At 41.7% G+C, this 20112-nt stretch overlaps 1 protein-coding gene across 8 annotated transcripts in view; it reads left to right on the top strand.

Moving 5' to 3' along the window:
- The window catches only part of LOC125454788 (ETS-related transcription factor Elf-2-like), a 138441-nt gene that overhangs the window by 78304 nt on the left and 40025 nt on the right, over nt 1–20112 (top strand). The window contains exon 1 of one of the 8 annotated variants that reach the window (XM_048536049.2): nt 3924–3983. The exons of 6 other annotated variants lie outside the window; for them this stretch is intronic. Coding sequence is in view for 1 of the 2 variants with exons in the window: in XM_048536043.2 (XP_048392000.1) it covers nt 11761–11818 (58 nt within the window). In the remaining variant the exon portion in view is untranslated. Of the gene's footprint in view, nt 1–3923; nt 3984–11710; nt 11819–20112 lie in introns of those variants that run through there. One more of the 8 variants, XM_048536043.2, reaches the window with a different exon arrangement.

Genomic DNA, 20112 nt, shown 5'->3' with positions numbered 1-20112 from the left:
AATCAACAAGGAGCAGTTGAGAGTTATTGGACCAAAAAGGAAGCCATGTGAGAAAGAGAGGTTTAAAGGGACTATTATGAAGTAGCACCTGTTATAAATTGGGTAACTGAAGGAGACACTGAACCTTGACTTGAATATGTACTGCTCTTTATTTTTGTTGTTTCTGAACAGAGTCTGTGAATTTATTACTATCGCCACAGAGACTGCAGTGGTTCAAAGATCAGGCCAGTCACTTCAAGACAAATAGGGATTAAAGTGAGCAGGTCGAGATTCCTGCATCCTCAAATTGTAAACGTTCAGACATATGTACAGGTAGAAGGAGTAAGGCTCATGGCCAATCAAGCCTGCTCTGTTATTTTAATAAGGTTATGGCTGATCTGACTAACCTCAAATATATATCCCTGAATGCTCTTGATAACATTTCACCCCCTGCTTTATTAAGAAGCAAGCCACCTCTGTCATAAAAAATTTTTAAAGATTTTTGCCTCCGCCACCTTTTTGGGAGGAGGCAATTGAAGACTTACAGCCCTCGGAGAAAAGAAAATTTCCTCAGCTTTGTTTAAAGCGACGCCCTAATTCTTAATTCCACTGTAGGAGGTAATGTTCTCTCTGTTTGCTGTGTCAAAACACCACAGAATAATGCTTGTTCAATCAAGCCTTCTCTTACCCTGCAAACCTTCAGCCTAAACAAGCCTAGCCTGTCTCACCTTTCTGTTTAAGACCACCCTCTCAGTTCTTTGTGTTAGCATATAAAGTTATATCCTTTAAAAAAAGTACGCATTACAGTGCGTAGCAAGCTAACTATGGTTTTACTAGTACTTTGTGTAACTGAAACACAACCTTCTACTTTCATGCTCAGTCCTCCTCTCACTAAATGATAACATTAACTTTCCTAATTATTTGTTGTACCTGCATATTAACCTTTGATTCATGCATTAGGACACCCAGATCCCTTTGCATCTCAGAGCTCTACAATCTCTCATATTTCAGACAATATGCTTTTTTAAAACTCTTCCTGCCAAAATAGCCATTTCCTATATTTCCACATTATGCTCCTTTTGCCGGATCTTTACACACTCACTCACTTAACCTTTCTACATCTTTTTGTCACCACTTTGTGTTCTCTTTACAGCTTACTTTCTGATCTAATTTTGTGCAATAGGTGTGACAACTGTATAGTCAGTTCCCTTCTCCAAGTTGTTTATGTAAATTGTAAATTGTAAATAGTTGAGTTCCCAGCACTGATCCATGTGGCACACCACTTGTTACATCTTGCCAACAAAATAAAGGGCCCATTTGTCTCCAGTCTTTGCTTCCTGTTAGTCAGCCAATCTTCTATTAATGTGAATGTGCCATTCCCCTGTTGTAGTGAGTTTTGTATTCTGTAATAAACTTTGATTTGGCACATTCTCAAAGCGTTTTGGAAATCTAAATACAGTACATCTCTGGTTCTCTTTTATCGAAACTACATGTTACTCCTTCAAAGAACTCCAACAGAATGGTTTAAATATGATGCCCCTTTTCCATTAACCCATTGTGACTCCATCTGATAACTGTGAACTTATTGAAGTGCCTTGCTAAACTCCTTGGCTAATAACTGGAACGAAGCCTGTCAAGACCCCGGCACTTGTCAGTACGTGGTTCCAACACTTCGCTCAGTACTGCTTTGCTAGTGATTGTGATTAGTCTGAGCTTCTCCCTCTCCAACATTCTCTGCTTTATGGCTGCTTCTGCGCTGTACCCCCCATCCTTGAAAAAATTGGGTCCTGCGGGAGGAAAATTGTAAGAGAAAGATGAATGTGGGATGGAGACGAATAAGTTTAAAAGTGTACAGATGGAGCAAGGGAGCAATGAGGTCTGTAAAATTCAACAGGTGCAGTCAGCAGAGGTCTAATTAAAATGTTGTAGCTGTAGAATAATGCCAGTTTATAATGGTTGGGTGAAGTCATGAGAAAATTGTTGCTAATTTTTATAGAATGAAAGAAGAAAGATGGGAAACATCCAACAAAGATAGATAAAAATGAAGACCATTGAGTGTGAGCAGATAGTAACAAATTCTGTGGGTTAGTCATGTCATGGAAGGAGACTGGATGACCATTGAAAAGTCTGAATCCTCAAGAGTTGGGGCTGAGCACTCAACATTTGTGGATACATTGCCAGGAATTAGAGACATGTGAGGAATACTGACTAAGTGGGGCCATTGAATAGAATAGGTTTGAGTAACCCCAAAAAACAAAGCAACTGGACGTGCACAGTGACACAGGATTACAGTGGGTAACTAATATTGGGCACTAGTCAATGATGCAGAGATTAATAAAAATTGAGCTTGTAACTTTGAAAGAAATTGTTGTAGTTGTTAAATGTCTGCCTAGGGTAGTGAATAGCCATGTTTGTTGTGGACCTGCACGATAGTAAATTGTTTCTGAGGTTGGCCTAGTGTACGGGTGAGGTTAGTTGGAAGGGGTTCTGATGATGGGAGAAAGCCAGGGGTGGTGGTTTGTGTAAGCCCGAATGATTGAGCAAGAAATAATGTAGGAAAGCTTTTTGCAGTGAGTCTGACATTACTTCCTTCATCAATGTATTGTTCTCTAGCATGCTTTAGTTTTGTGTAAGGAGGGAAGTTATTTAAGATAATTTTAAGGAGGTAAATGAACGGCTGTCAGCTAATGAATATGCAGACAAAAATGAAGGGCTCTGCTGACGGTGTCCCTACCTCCGGACTGGTATGAGTTTAACATGAGGGTTATCAGACCTCTGGCATGGGCAGAAGTTGAGAAAGAAGGTCCTTCATGGTAACCCAGCTGCTGTGGGGATTGAACTTGTGCTGTTGACATCACTCTGTAAGGCAAAGCGGCTATCCAATGAACTGAGCTAACTGACCCCCAAAGTAAAATTAGCATAGCCTCAGAAGACCATCAGGCTGCTCTTTTTAATGAGAAAGTGAGAGAGAAAAGCTGATGGTCACCACGCTCTAACAGTCGCCACTTGACATTCAAAGACATTACCATTTCTAAATTGCCCAATATCAACTTTCTTGGAGTTACCATTGACCAGAAATTGAATTGATATAGTTATATTACTACTCTTTTCAAGATCAGATCAGTGCTTTGGAATTCTGCATTGAAGAACTAGCCTCCTAACTCCCCAAATCCTCTCCTCCATCTACAAGGCGCAAGCCACTTTCCTGGATGAGAGAGCTCTAACAACACTGAAAACCTTTACACAATCCAGGACAAAGCAGTCTGCTTGATGGCACCCTGTTTACCATCTTCAACTTCAACTCCTTTTCATCACCAACCTACAATGTCATCTGTGCACCGAGGCTTCTTCAACAGCACCTTCCAAATCCTTGAAGATCAGTAGGACGGGGCAACAGATACATGGGAACACCACCACCTACAAATCCCCTTTTAAGACACGTACCATCTTGACATGGAAATATGCCACTGTTCCTTCATTGTCACTGGGTCGAAAATCTTGTAAATTCTTCCTGAACAGCAGTGTTGCTATACCTACCCCTCAAGGACTGCAACACTTCAAGAAGCAGCTCACCTTCACCTTCTCAAGGGCATTTCGGGATCGGTAATGTATGCTGGCCCAGCCAATGATACCTACATCCCTTGAATGAATAGAAGCTGTGTCAAATGTTAGAAGCAGTGCCATGAGGCTGATCACAGCTATCAAAAGTGCAAGGTATGGGAAATGCTTCAAAATCAGTAAGACAGAAAAAGTCTTTGGGTTTGCTTGGTGATCAGCTTGCAACAGTAGTCTTGATTTTTAAGATCAGATATCATCTTAGTTTGTTGGCAGTTAAGGATGCTTAATCATAAGATTCACTTGTTCCTGTGTTCTCTTTATCGTTATGATCACGTTTTTTTGGCTTTGTTTCAGAGTAAAGTCATTAATTGGTTTAAACTCTATCAATGGCTGTAAGGTCTGAATTCTCCAGTCATATACCGCAGTTGAAAAACTCACTTGAAGAGGTACAGTGCTAGTGCCAAATAATTAATATATTTTGTTTTTTGCTTGGATGTCATCTGTTCTGGCTGAGAAATACTACTTTTGATCCTCAATCATGCATGTTTCATGAAGTTCTGCATTCCTTAGCAGAATGTGACATGTTTGATTTAGGCCCGGTATATCATTCTGAGGTAAATTCCCTCTAAACTGCAGAGGGTTACGCTTTGAGACGTGAGCTAGCAATGTTGGTACTGAAAGCAAGGAGGAGGTTGGGAATGTTCAGACCATAATATGGTGGTGAATAATAATTGATACGTAATAACCGAGTAATGGGGGAACTAGGGCAATGTCATAATACCACAGCGGAAAAGCAGTTTCCTTAATTGATAGTAAAGGAAGTCTTTGTCAATCTTGCATGTAATACATAATTTACTCTAAACCCAACCAGTGGTTTGCTGCTAGTCATTTTTTTTTGGATATACAAGTGCTTTCAGATGTGACCTGACCACAATCACACCAAAGGTGACTAAATAATTTTGTGGGAACAATCTTAATAAAATGGTGGTGAATTTCTTAAATCAACTTGGTGATTTGCAGGTGTTCGGATATTATTTTATGTAGTATTATTTTAATTAATTTTTGATGTTAGGACATATCTCTTTGTCTAGTTGCACCTGAAGAAAAATACTCCTGTATTGTAAAAAGTAAACGTACAGATGTGTCAGTTTGCTCTTGCTGATAAATCTGAGAGTAACGTATTACTGAATGAGACATTTTTATACAGAATGTTGTCACCAAAAGCTGACTTTGATAAAGTTCTGATTTGAGTTTGAAAGAAAAATCATTGAAAACATGACAAACATGGTATTTTGCTACATAGTATGCTTAAGTGTCTGCATGCATTTTCGCAAGCCCTTGAGTTCAAATTAGTTTAAAATTTGAGCTCCCCAAGGATTCATGTATATGTTAAATGTTTATATTCTGTAAGATTGTGTTTGTTTCTTTTAAGCATTATTGCCTCTGCATTTGAAATGGTTGATTATGTACAGCAAAGTAATCACAATGATAGGCTCCATTGAAGTGTAATTGTGCAAAATATACACTCCTAAGAAGTGTGGTTGAAGTGTTGGATGATTTTACTCCACATTTGACCCTTGTGTAATTACACTGAGGACAAAATGTGTGAAAAATGTTGTTTTAATTGTTTCAGCCTTAATCTTGTCTAAATACGGACTGCAGAACATAGATGGACCCCTGTAATTTGTACCGTCATCTGTTATGCTTGGCGTGAGTTTACTTACATTTTGTATGAGAATCTACAACAGAAGAGCTCTGGTGGCGAGCGATTGGTTATGCAGAACGTGACTTAATTCACAATGTGGTTTTCTCTTTTTCTGACCCAAATGCATGCAGTATTTTAAAAATAAATTGAGTGGATTTTCTGTGGTCTTACCGTGGCCAGACGCTCAGTCATGAGTGTGCCTTAATATAGAGTGGGGTGGGTAATGCTGCTTTGGGAGTGATGGCTTGGAAGAAGTGCCCAAAGGTCAGCAAGGCCAATAGCTGATCGAATGCATTTTGTGACCTGTGTTAGGTTAGGCAAGGTAGTAGCTAAAAGAAGCAATGCCTTTTTGAGTGGAAAGAAAAATGCTGAGAAGAACTGCATAGCCCCTATGCAGCTAGAGGGCTGCCTTTAATACTTTGATCATTCCTTCCAATATATTTTATCTACTCAGCTGCCACTCCTGGACTGAAGCATGTCATCTAGACAGCCAGTGATATTTCTGGACAGTCAGGGTATAGTCAATAATTCTGGTAATGAAAATGAGTTTTATACTTAAAATTGCCTTCTAGTTGGGATCCAGACAATGTGATGGAAACATAGAAGGCGAAAAGCAAACAATAGGCAGGTCAAAAGGTTTCTATAAACATGAGCTTGGAATGGGGAATCAAGAAAGCTGATGGCTAGGAGCAGAGTACACTTTTTATTTTGCATCCCTTTCCATTACAATGTTAACCAGTAAGACAGATAAAGATAGCTTTAGGCCATTCGGACTCTTGAACCTGATCGTTCATTCGCCAGGATCATGGCTGACTCTCCGTGTTATCTCCTTGTTTCCCCCTTGATTACCATAGTGTACAAAATGAATTATTTCAAATTAGAATGTGCTCATTGACTGAGCATCTGTGCTGTCTGCATTGGAGAATGCTGACAATTTTCAACATTCTCATCTCCGTCTGAGATGGTTGACCCCCTTATCTTGATACACAGAGCTCAGTTTCCTCATCAGTTGAACAGTGGAAACAATTTCCCACTAAGAATTTTATGTGCCTCAATAAGATTCCCATATTCTTCATAGACTTAAAAGCATAGAAGACCACTCTACTTGATGCCTGTTTGTAGGATAGCCCTCTGTGTATCCAGGAATCAATAAAGGGACCTTTGTTACATTTCCTCTGAGGAAAGCATACCCGTCTTTAATTTTTGATCACTGATTTTTGTACGCTTTCCTTCCATCCTGACACTTTTTTCATACATGCACAGTGTAGATCTTGTCACTAGTTAGATACATATTTTAAAGTTTACTTGATAAATTAAATGTTGCTTTATCACTGAGAAGAGAGGTTCCTAATTTTACTGAAACAAGAGTTGAGGAATTTGTCAAGAGAAAATGGTTTTGTTTTTCATAACTATAAGCCACACAGAGTTGCTGTGGGGCTTCATCTGAGGTAAAGTTAAGAAGTTTAATCCAATTTTGTTGTTGGGGTATAAAACATAGTTGTAGGGGGAAAAAAATCCTCCTTCATGTTTTGAACGAAAAGAACTCAGTTGAACATTCAGTTGCGTGACAAACAACAGTGAGAAAATCCTAGATAATAAAATGTGAGGCTGGATGAACACAGCAGGCCAAGCAGCATCTCAAGAGCACAAAAGCTGACGTTTCGGGCCTAGACCCTTCATCAGAGAGGGGGATGGGGGGAGGGAACTGGAATAAATAGGGAGAGAGGGGGAGGCGGACCGAAGATGGAGAGTAAAGAAGATAGGTGGAGAGAGTGTAGGTGGGGAGGTAGGGAGGGGATAGGTCAGTCCAGGGAAGACGGACAGGTCAAGGAGGTGGGATGAGGTTAGTAGGTAGCTGGGGGTGTGGCTTGGGGTGGGAGGAAGGGATGGGTGAGAGGAAGAACCGGTTAGGGAGGCAGAGACAGGTTGGACTGGTTTTGGGATGCAGTGGGTGGGGGGGAAGAGCTGGGCTGGTTGTGTGGTGCAGTGGGGGGAGGGGATGAACTGGGCTGGTTTAGGGATGCCGTAGGAGAAGGGGAGATTTTGAAACTGGTGAAGTCCACATTGATACCATATGGGAGAAAATCCTGCTGAGGTTTGATGGTAAAATTGTATACATCACATGTTAATACTATTAGATCTCCTAATCTGTAAATGTCATGAAGTTAGAAAGATGGTCTAAAGACAGAATGCAAATTTGAATCCCAGATATTTGTGAGAAGCTGCTTAAGACATACAAAAGTGAAATTCAAGAGGCAAGTTATTGTAAAATGTATGTTTTGTGTCTTTATCCAGTTTAAGATCTTACATTTCAGTCACTGAGGGGGGAGAAAAAGTGACTGTGGATGGGGTTTCAAGAATTTAAGTACTTGTGAATGATTTGGTTTTCTTTGCCAGTGTTCCACTTTTAACAAACCAAGGTTTAAATCCAGTGATTACATTTGCATTCGTTGCAGGACATAATTGTCACCTGGCCAGCTTGAAGAAATTTTGCTTTGAGGTAGAGTAAAATTTGTGTAACATCCATTCATGTTACAGGTCTGCCACATATGTATGTCATGATTTTTAAAAAAACAGCTGCAGGAGCTGTCTCAATGTTAAATAAATAATTGTAATATAGCATATTTGGAGCATGAGCTATTGTTCATTGGCTACCTTCTTGCTTGTGAATCAGGGAGCTGTCAGGATAAGCCCAATTCCAAAGATTTGAGAACAAAGAATTAGGGTGTTCTGCAATGTTTGGGGTGCTTTCAGATGGGATATTAGGGCAAAAGAAGCTGTACCTTTCCCCTCGGGTTGATGTAAAAGCTCTCCTAGCAATATTTAGAAGAAAAGCTCTGGATGTGAGTTTGCTCGCTGAGCTGGAAGGTTAGTTTTCAGACGTTGCGTCACCATTCTAGGTAACATCAGTGAGCCTCCGACGAAGCGCTGGTGTTATGTCCCGCTTTCTATTTATCTGGTTAGGTTTCCTTGGTTTGGTGATGTCATTTCCTGTTCTTTTTCTCAGGGGATGGTAGATTGGCTCCAAATCAATGTGTTTGTTGATGGAGTTCCGGTTGGAATGCCATGCTTCTAGGAATTCTCGTGCATGTCTCTGTTTGGCTTGTCCTAGGATGGATGTGTTGTCCCAATCAAAGTGGTGTCCTTCCTTATCTGTATGTAAGGATACGAGTGATAGTGGGTCATGTCGTTTTGTGGCTAGTTGATGTTCATGTATCCTGGTGGCTAGCTTCCTGCCAGTTTGACCAATGTAGAAGAAAAGCTGTGGATTTATCTGCATGATGTCCATTGTCTCTCCTTCAGTCGGCATCAGTAATTACCTGGCCGTCGAGTATGCGAACATTCTGTTTGCAGTTTGACTGCTAGGTTTTCCTGCATTATGTCAGTGACTACACATCAAAGGTATCTAACAGGATCTCCCAAGATGCTTTACAGTTGGAGTCTGTGAAAGGCACCATGTATGTACAAATCTTCTCTTTCTTGAATAGGGAATCACCTGTGGTGAATGTAGAATATGCTTGAATAGATTTTGATGCCACCTGTCTGGTGAAAACAAAGCTGCCATGTTGTTTTGTGGTGGTGTTTTCCAGTCACATGGTCATCCATCACTGATACAGACCCCTTGGTCCAACCAGTTCACTCTGACCGTAATCCCAACTAAACTAGTCCCACCTGCCTGGACTTATCGCATACCCTTCCAAACATTTCTTATTCATGTACTCATCCAAATGTCTTTTAACCAGTTAGCTGGGTCAGGGAACCCCCTTTTGAAATACAAGTTTAATGAAATATGTTGGACTCTCTTCACTAATTGAAACTGCATGAAGTGTTCACTTGGAAGCCAGTGGACAATCACATATTAGCTTGTGTAAGTTATAATTAAAAATGAATTTTTTGAAATGATTGAGTGATTATAAATATGACTAAAATGACCAAACTTTTGTATTGCCCTGTATGCATTTCTAGTAATAAAAAGTCAAGAGTCACTAGTAGGCCTTCATTGGCCCTGCTCATAGTATAATATTTATTGTCTTTAACACCGGAAATAAAGTGATAGATTCTTGGAATGAATGCTGAGTTCAGAACCCGGGCTTTCTTTGTTCAACACGTTTGAATTGGGGAACATTCTGGAGGTGGTACCTTCTTTGGACAGTGAACCGAACAATGGCATTTTAAAAGTAATTTGCATTCATAAAGATTCTTGATCCAGGAGAGTTAGAAAGGGTACAGTTATTCTCATTGAGAGTCACTGTTATTAAAAAGTTAAATGTTCCTGCCTCCCTACCTGGTTTGAAGCAGTTGCTTTTTTCTTCCTAGTCTGCTGTAGTTAGGATTAAGGAAGGAAAATACAATGGTACATGCCAAAATCAAGATATTCAATTTAAAAAAAACTCTTACAAATACAAGCCATTCCAAAGAATATATTGAATTAGCAATAATTCCTTTTAAGAAGTTTACACAATATTGTAAGAGGGGAAACATGTCAACTGGTTTGCATATAGCAATGAGATCATAAACCAGATTTTTGTCCGTAATGTTGATTGAAGGACTTCCCAGTTCTTTTATTGGATCGTTTACTTCACACGTAAAAGAGCTTCAGGTTAAACTCTTACCTAGGTGATTGCACTGCTAACAGTGCTGTGGTCCCTTACAGTTCTGGACAGTCAGCCTCTAATTTCCCCTCATCTTTTGAGTGAACTGTCAACTTTCTGGTTTTAAGACCCAGCTGACTGGAGCAGAAATTGCAGATGAAATTATTTCTCCATCATTTTGAACAAGCTATTCTTCAGACAGTTAGTGACTGATGAACTTTATCAAGCTATTACTGGCAAAAGTCTGTGTGAATTGTAACCATGTCTGTGACATTTTAATGTTGTATGTCAAAACTAGCTCTGTAATGAAAAAAAGTGTTTTTCAGACTTCTGTGATTTTCTATGTTTTATATTTTGAATATAAGTCGAAACAATGTTTTTCAGGTAATACTTAGTACATGTGGCCAATAATGCTCATCTTAAAATTAATCAAAACTACTTGGATCACTTTTTTTTCAGTGAAACATCGGTGATCTTCATACTTCAGCCCTAATATTTCCTTCATGAATAATACTGAAAAGTGAAACATTTTGACTGCTTTAGCACAAATCTTTGACACACTTTGAATTTTCAACAAAGAACAGTGCAAACGGAAATTGATGCTCGATCAGTTGCTTATTTTGAAATTGAGATTGATAGATTTTAAGCCCAGTGAGGGTATTGAACAATATTTGGCGAAGGAGGTTATGTGGGGATAGGTCACAGACCAGCTATTATCTCCTTGAATTGTGAAACAGGCTCAAGGGCCTGAATGGCTGAGTATTGTTCCTATGGCCCTTCTGCGCTGAGGTCAAGTGGGGTTAATTACGATTGGAGAGGGAAGTGTGCAGATTGACCTGGAACTGGAAATTGACGAACTCCACGTCTGGCATTCAGCCGGAGTACCTTCTTGACAGCGTTTCATCTTTTTAAGTGACTTGACATGTTACAGAAAGTAGATTTCAAAGAGAGCTAAGTTTAAACTCGGCAGTAGAAATGACGCGGCGTGCATTCCAATAAACTAAGTTCACCTGTGTTCCTCTTCACTTTCCAGTTTGTAGTGGTGGTGAACTAATTTGGCTTGTGATTATGTGACTGAAATGTTTAAGTTGGGAGATGGCTGTTCAGATGCAAACTTAATGTTAGAACACAAACCCACATCGCCCATTCAAAATGCTTGTAAGCAATAATACGGTACGCCATAGGGATAGCAATTAGCGTGGCTTTGTAGCAGTGGCTTGTTGGGGAATGAAATAAATTCTCACTACCATTTGTTTGTTGCTTTTAAGTATGAGATTTTTATTCTGTAATAATTCGAAGCCTCTGCTTTAATGACCAGAACTAGGCTACTTAAACAGGAAGTGATTACAGGACTTTATTTCCATTGTATGAACTCCCTGAATGTAGAGACAATTTAGAACCAGTGCACAGCAACTGATGTGTAGTTTTATAAAATTGGAGGGGTGGGGGGGGTGCGGAAGAATGTATGGCGAGCCAAGTGTATGGGAAATCCTGTCGCCTTCTGGACTTTCTGTGCCTTCCTCGGAAAACGGGCAGCTCCTGGAAACAATAGCAGGAGCCGTGTTTGTAGCAGCTCAGTCTGCGATGTAGAGGGAAGCCCCTCTTTTTCTTTCTCTCTCTAGTTTTCTGCAGCTTGGCGGAGAAAGGAAGGAAGGCTCGGCGTGGAGTTTATTTTCTCGCCCCACCACATGGTGCATACCTCTCTCTCTCCGGCTTCCTGGCTGTTTGAGATTTGTTGAAGTTTGTGGTTTGCTGTGTGCGTGCGGACGGATACGCTCGTGTGTATGTGAAAGATTTCCTGTCGCTGCGCAGTGATACCATCAGTTCCCTCCTCCCCCTCTCTCTCGCTCTCTCTTTCCCCAACCAATCTCCCTCCCTCCCTCCCTCCCTCCTCTCTCTGGGAAGCTGCTGCTGTTCGCTGAGAAGATGGCGACTTCACTTCACGAGGGTCGGAAGAACCAGCTGGATTTACTCATCCAAGCCGGTAAAACTCGCCCGTCAGAACTTTGCAGCCCTCCTTTGCCACCCCTCCCCTCTAGGGGCTAGCAGTAGAGTGGCCCACGTTGGAAGAGGAGGAGGGGTACAGCTTGCCTCCCCGCTTCAGTCCCGTTACTGGTGGGGAGAGAGAGAGAGAGAAGGAAGGAAGAGGGGACATCAGGAAGTGATCACCTTGTTCACAACCTGCAACCCTTGGCGAGCTGGCCTCTTCCTGATTTTTTTTTTGTTTGTTTTGGTTGTGGTTGGGGTGGAGGGGGAAGAAAGAATTAAACTTGCAGATTTTTCTTGATGTTTTAAAAAAGGAATCCATGTGGGCTTGTTGCAAGCCTGGCGTTTGGCGAGAAGAGTGACCCCGGGGACGTTTTCTTTGCAGTTCTGCCTTTTCCTCGCAGCGAGCTGTTTGAATGTTTAGTGCGATTGCCGTTAGTTGATGTGAATAGCCAGTGAACCAGGAAGTGCGGGGCTGGATTGTTGTCTTTCCGACGTCTTGCCACGCTGTCTTGCTGTGCGAATACTTAAGGCTTTTTAAATCAGTAGTTGCTTTAGAATCGTGTCCGTTCCGTAGGACTTTTTTTAAAAAAAGAGATCCAGATACATAGAAAAGCGGGTGCTGTATTTGAGGAGAAGGATTAATGCACCTTCCGACTGTCTTAAGTAATTTTTACAACTGCACGACTGCAACTGATCTTGCTGGCGGAAGTGCCGCCGATAGGGGTTTTTATGGGGGTTGTGGGGGATGTAAGGTTCGTTTTGGAACGTGGCCCAGGAGCGAGGACAATGGGTGGACGTTCGAATGGAACTTGGTGCTGGCCAGCAGGTTAGGTTGCGCGCCAGGGCCAAGGGCAGCGGGGGGTAAGCTCTGTCAACACGGAAGTGAGTGGCTGCCATCGCTGCCGCCGCTCCTGCTCCAACACCGGCACCGCCCCCTGTCCTCAGTTCTGTCCCATCGCCACAGGCAGTTTTTACTAGTCTTACCCCCCCGCCCCGTTACACCTGCGCACTGCACTCACTGTGCCCTCAGCACCGCTGGCACCTTGCATTCTCTCCATCTCCCCTCCTGCTGGCACCTTGCGTTCCCGGTACCCCTCCCGCGGCTGACACTCTTGCAGTCATTGTCCTTTGCATCACTATCCTCCTCGCTTTCATTCTGCCCTAAATGTCACCAACACCCCCTCTCTTTCTCTTCACCTCCCCGCCCACCAACTTTGACCGCCCTGTACTCACCCTGGCACTATCACCACTATAAACACACTCCTTCATGCTACCCTGAGGACGCAGTCTGCCCGTTAGTACAGCCACTATTGTCTCCCTAAGTTTACACTACACCCACCTCATACCATCAGCACCCGCTCTGTTCAGACTGCTCCAAGCATTACCACCACTGTCTCCCTGTGCTCCCATACCCAACTCAGCATACAACTGTCAGCAGCACTTGCATTCGTTCTGCTTCCAGATCCGCAGCTACCAACTTTGAATTCTCACTGCCCTTGCTACCGCCACTTAGAACAGACTACTCACTCTGTGGCCATGTCCTCCACCCTTCTTTGACCCCCCCCACCTCAGGAAAGCACACGGTTCAGTAACTGAATATTTTTGCTATGGAGCAGTCAGGGGAAGACACCAATGACAAGGAAGAAAAAGACCCATTTGTCAACAATTTAGCAGCAGCATTTTGATCATTTTACCTGCTCTGTGACGAATGAAGTGAGATTCTTAAGATCCCCATAATGATTCTCTTTTACTGCATGCACTTGAGTGAGATCATCCAAGAGACTGTTAGACATTTGCCAGGCTAATGAACACTTTTTTTCCCCCCATCAACATGTCCTTGATGCAGTTGTGGAATAATTGCACACTTAAAATGCAATTACAACATTTTGAATAAGTGGTTCTAGTAATACAAAATAGACCATCATTATGTGGCAAGTGTTATAATTATTTTCAGAGTAAAGGCACTTCCACATGTGTGCAGACTTTAAAATCTTTTTGGGCTCCCTCCCTTACAGGTACACCACCAAAAAAATTGATCTGAAGAGAAGATTGTGCTTTCAGGAAGTATTTTGCACATCCGATTTAGAGATCCTCTGAATAAAATCTCTAAAGTGGGGAAAGAGGCCATTTTGCCCATCAAGTCTGCACCAACTCCCTGATGATCATCCACCTGGACCCAGCCCCCTACCATACCCCTGTAACTCCACGTTTCCCATGTCTAATCCATTTAACTTGTGCATCCCTGGGCACTACAAGGCAACGTAGCACAGCCAGTCCACCTAACCTGCAAATATTGGGTTCTGGGAAGAAATCCGAGTGCCTAGAGGAGACCCACACAGACACTGAGGAAAGCATGCAAGCTCCATACAGACACCCAGGGATGAAATTGAATCCAGGTCCCTGCTGCTGTGAGGCAGCAGTGCTAACCACAACCCTATGCTGCCCATAACAACAGGGTTTTCAATTCAGAAAGATAAGTGATGCCAAAAAACCATCTTTCTCCTCCCAACTCACATTTTGAAAATACTTTTCACTATTAGCATAGTCCCAAAGTTGAATTATTGAAGTGCATGGTTTTAAATTTGGTTGTTTACTGAATTAATGACACCACACGTTCTCCTATTTGAGAAAAGGAGAAAAAAAATCCAAAGTACAGTTTGTGCAGAAAATGGAACTTGTTTTTATAAATGAAATATGATATTATACTGCAGTCAATACTTCTGCAGTTGGGCATTTTCCACACTTTTATGAGGAAACTTTGCAGAGAATTTGTGGGGTGAAGAGGCTTGTTGTGGGGTGCTGAAATTTGGAACTTAACAGATGCTGCATTGTGAAGATTTTGACTTGGAAGCCAAATTGCAAAATCTAACCAGTCTACTTCTTGACACAGCCACAAACCTTTAAAGTTTGCTGAACGCCCCTTCCCAAGTGAGACTTTAAAAGCTAGTGACAATGCTAAGAATGAAGACGTTGGCTGTTTGAATATGAGCTTGCAGAGTTTTTCAGACTGGAGGCCTGTGATCAGCAGTGTGCCTCAGGGATTGGTGCTGAGTCCACTGCTATTTGCCATTTGATATAAATGATTTGGATGTGAACATGGGAGGTATGATTAGAGAGTTTGTGAATGGCACCAAAATTGGAAGTGTAGTGGACAATAAAGAAGCTTACCTTGCTAATGGGATCTTGATCACATTGTCCAATGGGCTGAGGAGTGGCACATGGAGTTGACTTCGGATAAATGAGTTGCTGTATTTTGGAAAGGCAATTCAAAGCAGGAATTATACACTTCATAACAAGGTCCTGGGGAGTCTTGCTGAGAAAAGGTTCATAGTTCCTTGGAAGTGCATTTGTAGGTAGATAGAATAGTGAAGAAGGTGTTTGGTATACTTGCGTTTATTGATCAGTGCATTGAGTCTAGGATTTGGGAAGTTGTGATTTGACTGTACAATTAGACTCCTGTTGGAATATTGTGTGCGATTCTGTTCTCCCTGCTATAGGAAAGATATTGTGAAATTTGAAAGTTTTCAGAAAAATTTACAAGGGTGTTGCCAGGGTTGGAGAGTTTGAGCTATAGGGAGAGGCGAAATAGGCTGGGGCTATTTTCTCAGAGTCCAAGGTGACCTTGTAAAGGTTTATAAAATGATGAGGGACGTGGATCGGGTAAATAGACAAGGTCTCTTCCCTGACGTGGAGAGTCCAAAACTAGAGGGCATAGGTATGAGGTGAGAGAAGAAAGATTAAAAAGGACCTAAGGGGCAACTTCTTCACGCAGAGGATGGTGCATATATGGAGTGAGCTGCCAGAGGAAGTGGTGAAGGCTGGTACAATTTTAACATTTAAAAGGCTTCAGGATGGATGTATGAATAGGAAGGGTGTAGAGGGATGTGGGCCAAATGCTGGCAAATGGGACTAGATTTCTATAGGATACCTTGTTGGCATTGAGTTGAATCGAAGAGTCTGTTTCCATGCTGAAAATTTCTGACTCTTTTAGACAGTGGACAAATCGTCTGCCAGGGAGGGAGATCCTGCTGGCTTGACCTTCCAGTTTAAAAGTTTACCTTTGTTCTGTGCTCGACATTTGGTGAAGCAGAGCTGTTCTCTGATCAAACTGCAAATCTGTTTCTTTGCACGGGTGATTTCCCCACCAATGGTGTCTTAACACATTGCCATAAATGGAAGTAACAGCAAGCAGGGTACCTTGGTGAAAATGGTGTTGATCTGTAACAGGTGGCATTGCTATATGAGCTTGTGCCTGTGTGTGTGTGTGTGTGTGTGTGTGTGTGTGAGCGAGAAAGAGTGAGCGAGCAGTGGACTACCTCTGACTTAATGTTTTTTGACCACTGGATGAAATCTAAAACTGTATGCTGCACATGAGAGCCCAAATTAATATCTAACTACAGACCTACAGTATTTATAGCTGCCCTTTAAACAAAGTTTGAGCTGCTGTCAGTATCAGCAGAACACTTTTTCTCAAATAAGATTTCATGCACTTTATTGGATGGATAATATAAAATGGCTGCTTTTGAATAACCAGAATCCAGGAGTTTTAGATCAGTTGTTTGGCATTTTTATTTAGATTTGGCCAATGAATAACACTCCTCAACATTTGAACCAGAGTTGTTCATAACATTTGGGATTGCTGTGAATTGTTGCTGTCAACTTTCTTGTCTCGTGTCGGTATACTGGGGTTGTGTCTTACCCCTACATTGCTTGAGTTGACATTCCTAATTTTAATGTGACAAGATGAGTTTCAGTTCATCCTACCTTTGGTGGGCACACGTGTAATTATGGTTGATCTTGAACTGTATCTCGTCTGATGTTCGCATATGAATTTATTAATGCAGCAGTGGACCGTATTGAATATTGCACTCTCTGACCTCCTGTCCTTTGCTCAAAGTCGTTGACAGCTTCAGTAATCTAACACAGATCTGCTAACGGACTCAAATTGACCCTGGCATTTTTGACTTATTTGTTACTTGTCGGGAGCGTGGCTGGTTTGTGTTGAAGAAAGTAAATAAATATACGAGTACAAACCATAACAATATTATCTGTATCAGCTATTTTTAGTTGTTTGTAACTTTGGGAGCTTGCTTTCTTCCCCCTTTAAATTTGGTGTCATGTCTGCACATTTTAGAGAATGCAGAATAGTATTACATTTGACTGTGTTGCACTGGACTTGTGCAGGAATGCTGCATTCCTTTGACTTTGCACTGGTGCAGTTGCTTTTAGAGCAGTGCACACCAGATGCATTGCGGAGCTCTAGTACTTGTGCACATTTGACCACGAGTCACTGGCTTTTAGCAGTTGCTGGATTTTCTGTCAGTCTGGATTTTGCAGTCAGTGCCAAATGAAAGGTGCTTGCTGTTCATGATACCTACCCTTAACTGTTTTGCACTGGAATTTATGATGATTTGAACAGTAGCATGGAACACTCCACCTGTGACCTGTGTGAACAGAACAAGTGTGTCTCCTTAACCACTCTGAAGAATTCTTGTTGAGATGGATGTGAGTTAATCTTAAGTCCCAAAAATAATTGGAAAACATTAGGTGAGATGTTTCTTTTTAAAAAAAATAAAATTATGCTCCAGTCTCCAGTCTCTCTTCTGTTGTGTGCAGGTGAGGATAGAGCGCAGACAGGCCACCTGCTGTCAGAATGTGTGTTTTTCGATATTTATATAGCCTCCCTTGTCTCTATTTCCTGCTGTGCCGAGATGTCAGTTAGCCACAAGAAATATTTTCAGCAGACCTAAACGACTTGTGGACTTGCCACTTATCTAGTCAGGCACTGCAACACATTCTGATGGTGAGTTGGACAACCATGTGCACTCATCTCATCAGCGTCACTAAGTTGAATCCTACCAACAAGTATACTGGACGAAATCTGGGTTCACGATATAGCTGTCCTTGGCGTTGATGATCATCTACCTCCTCAATTCCCTCTTCCAACTATTTGTGAAATAAAGTAGAAGGTGGGGTTGATTTGTTCTCTCAACAACAGTTTTGGTGGGAGTAGAAATTAGGGAATTGCAATCTTTAGGTAAGCAAAAAAAAAAATACTGCTTTGTAAGGACTAGACAGGACAAACACAGGAAAGATGTTCCCAGTGACTGGAATCCAGACCCAGGTTTAAGGATATGGGGTTGGCCATTTAAGGCTGAGAGCGGGAGAAATTGCTTTACCCAGACTGTGGTAAACCTCTGGAATTCTCTACTACAGAAGGTGGTTGAGGCCAAACCATTGAATCATTTCACTGAATTAGATAGAGTTCTTGGAGCTAAAGGGATCAAAGAGGGGAGAAAGTAGGAACCACGTACTGTGCTGGATGATCAGCCATAGTTATGTTGAATGGAGGAGCGGGCTTAAAGAGCTGAAAGGCTCATCCTTCCTGTTTTCTATGTTTTATCACTTTGCTTTCAGGTAAATATTTTTATTGACAGTGCTTTCCAGTTCTCTCCTCCTGTGGTTAGGTAATCTAATGTTGTTCTGTAATCCAGAAAGTTATGAAATCCAGAAATATCGTAAATCCAGAATATTCCAGATTGGAAGGCGCTGTGGGCTGTAATAAGGCCAGCAGGCTTACATTTAGCCTGTATCGTGCAGGTTCAACCTTATTGACCTGAGCTTTTCAAACCTCTTGAAATCACCTTGAGGGAGGGTGAGGGCTGTAACCTGGAAAGTGTTAGCTAGTGTCAGAGCACTTCTGGTGGGGCAGGAGGAGCAGCAATGTTTAGGCAGGTTGCCAAGGTTACCTGCTTACCCCACTCCTCACTTTTTCAGTAATGCAGCAACAGGTCCTTCCTCTGGAATACTCCATGCCCAGCTAGGAGCTAAGCTTATTTATCAGGTTGTTTCTTGGATAAGAGTCTTTTTTTCAACTCTGTGGGTATCACACTCTGCTGCATGAGGGGTAAAGCTAATCCTGTCTTGAACCTCCTGAGTTCCCTGTTTGAAGATCTGTCCCTTGTTAAGTAAACCCACTCCTTGCAAAGGGAGGCTATGTTAGAGCAGTTAATTCGACAAAAGATTGTGCACAGAAAAGAACAGGAAATAAGGTTTGAGAGAGGAAATAGGGGAAAAAAAAACTAAATTCTCAGTTTTTAAATATCTTTACCGGTAATTAAAATCAGGGTACGAATCTCTATATTTGCAAACATTACGTTTCAGCCCATTACGTTCATTTTAGAACAGAGACCTGATATTAATTAAGTCTGATCATGTGTTTAAAAGTTCATTTCCATGTAACAGATGAGTTTGGACTTTTTCCAGTGTGTGGGGTGCACCAGGTGGACGTGCATTACTACTTCATGACTGTCATATGTTTCACTGTAGCTTCCTCGGTTGAGGTACCAGTGTAGTCAGTCTTTTAGAGGATTGGGGTAATTCAGTCAGCAGTGCCCACACTTTGTTTAATTTGTTGCGTGTAAATCCCCGAAAAGGCTGGCCGATCCTACCCTTCAGAAACTGAATGTTAAGAGATTCACCATTGTTTTGCTTTTGCAGCTGGATTAAAGTGTTTGCTTCACCAGGGTTGCATCGCTACTAAAGTTGGTGCAGAAGCCGAGCAGACTGTATTAATCTCTGGAACTACAGTGTGCAGCCTTGGTATTCTTTTTGATCTGCAACTGACCTTTCAGTCTGTCACTCAGCGATGGACTGTGCTTGAGCTTTTTTGCCTCTTCACCCTTCTTCGCTTGTCTTCGTTTGAGATCACAGACTTTTGAAGTGCTGCTCTTTCGTTTCACCTGAGAAAGGAGTAGTGTTTTGAAAGCTTGTGATTTCAAATAAATGCGTTGAACTATAACTTGGTGTCATGTGACTTTGCTCCCCAGCCCAACACTGATGCCTCCACATCATGTCTTAGTTTCAGCAGTTACCTTCCTCATTCACACTTTGAGCAATAAGTCTAGAACTGGCCTCCCTACCTCCTGCCTTCAGAACTAAGGCAGTTTCCATTTTGTGAAGGAGGTACAATTTCCAGATAACTTACAAACACTAAGCACAGTTGCATTTGTATTACTTGGGAATAATCTCATGCTGCAGAGTGTGCTTGGAATCAAAACCCTTCAATTCTCATTTTTATTGTGTTTCTGAGAAGTTTACCTTTCAATAAATTTCGCCTTGAGTGTTGAATGACACTAAAGTATAGTGGCCTTTCTCCTGTGTAAATATGTATGAACACAGTTTAAATAGATCTTTTAGTGCTCCATAATTTTGACCCCTTTTACCTTGATTCTGGTCAGATGCTGATAAAGCTGTGATAGTTAAGTTTTCCATGCCTCGAACTACTAG

The sequence above is a fragment of the Stegostoma tigrinum genome, chromosome 1, assembly GCF_030684315.1.
Source record: "Stegostoma tigrinum isolate sSteTig4 chromosome 1, sSteTig4.hap1, whole genome shotgun sequence".
Taxonomy (NCBI): domain Eukaryota; kingdom Metazoa; phylum Chordata; class Chondrichthyes; order Orectolobiformes; family Stegostomatidae; genus Stegostoma; species Stegostoma tigrinum.
The sequence above is the reverse complement of the archived record's forward strand: the minus strand, read 5'-3'. Positions and strand labels throughout refer to the sequence as shown.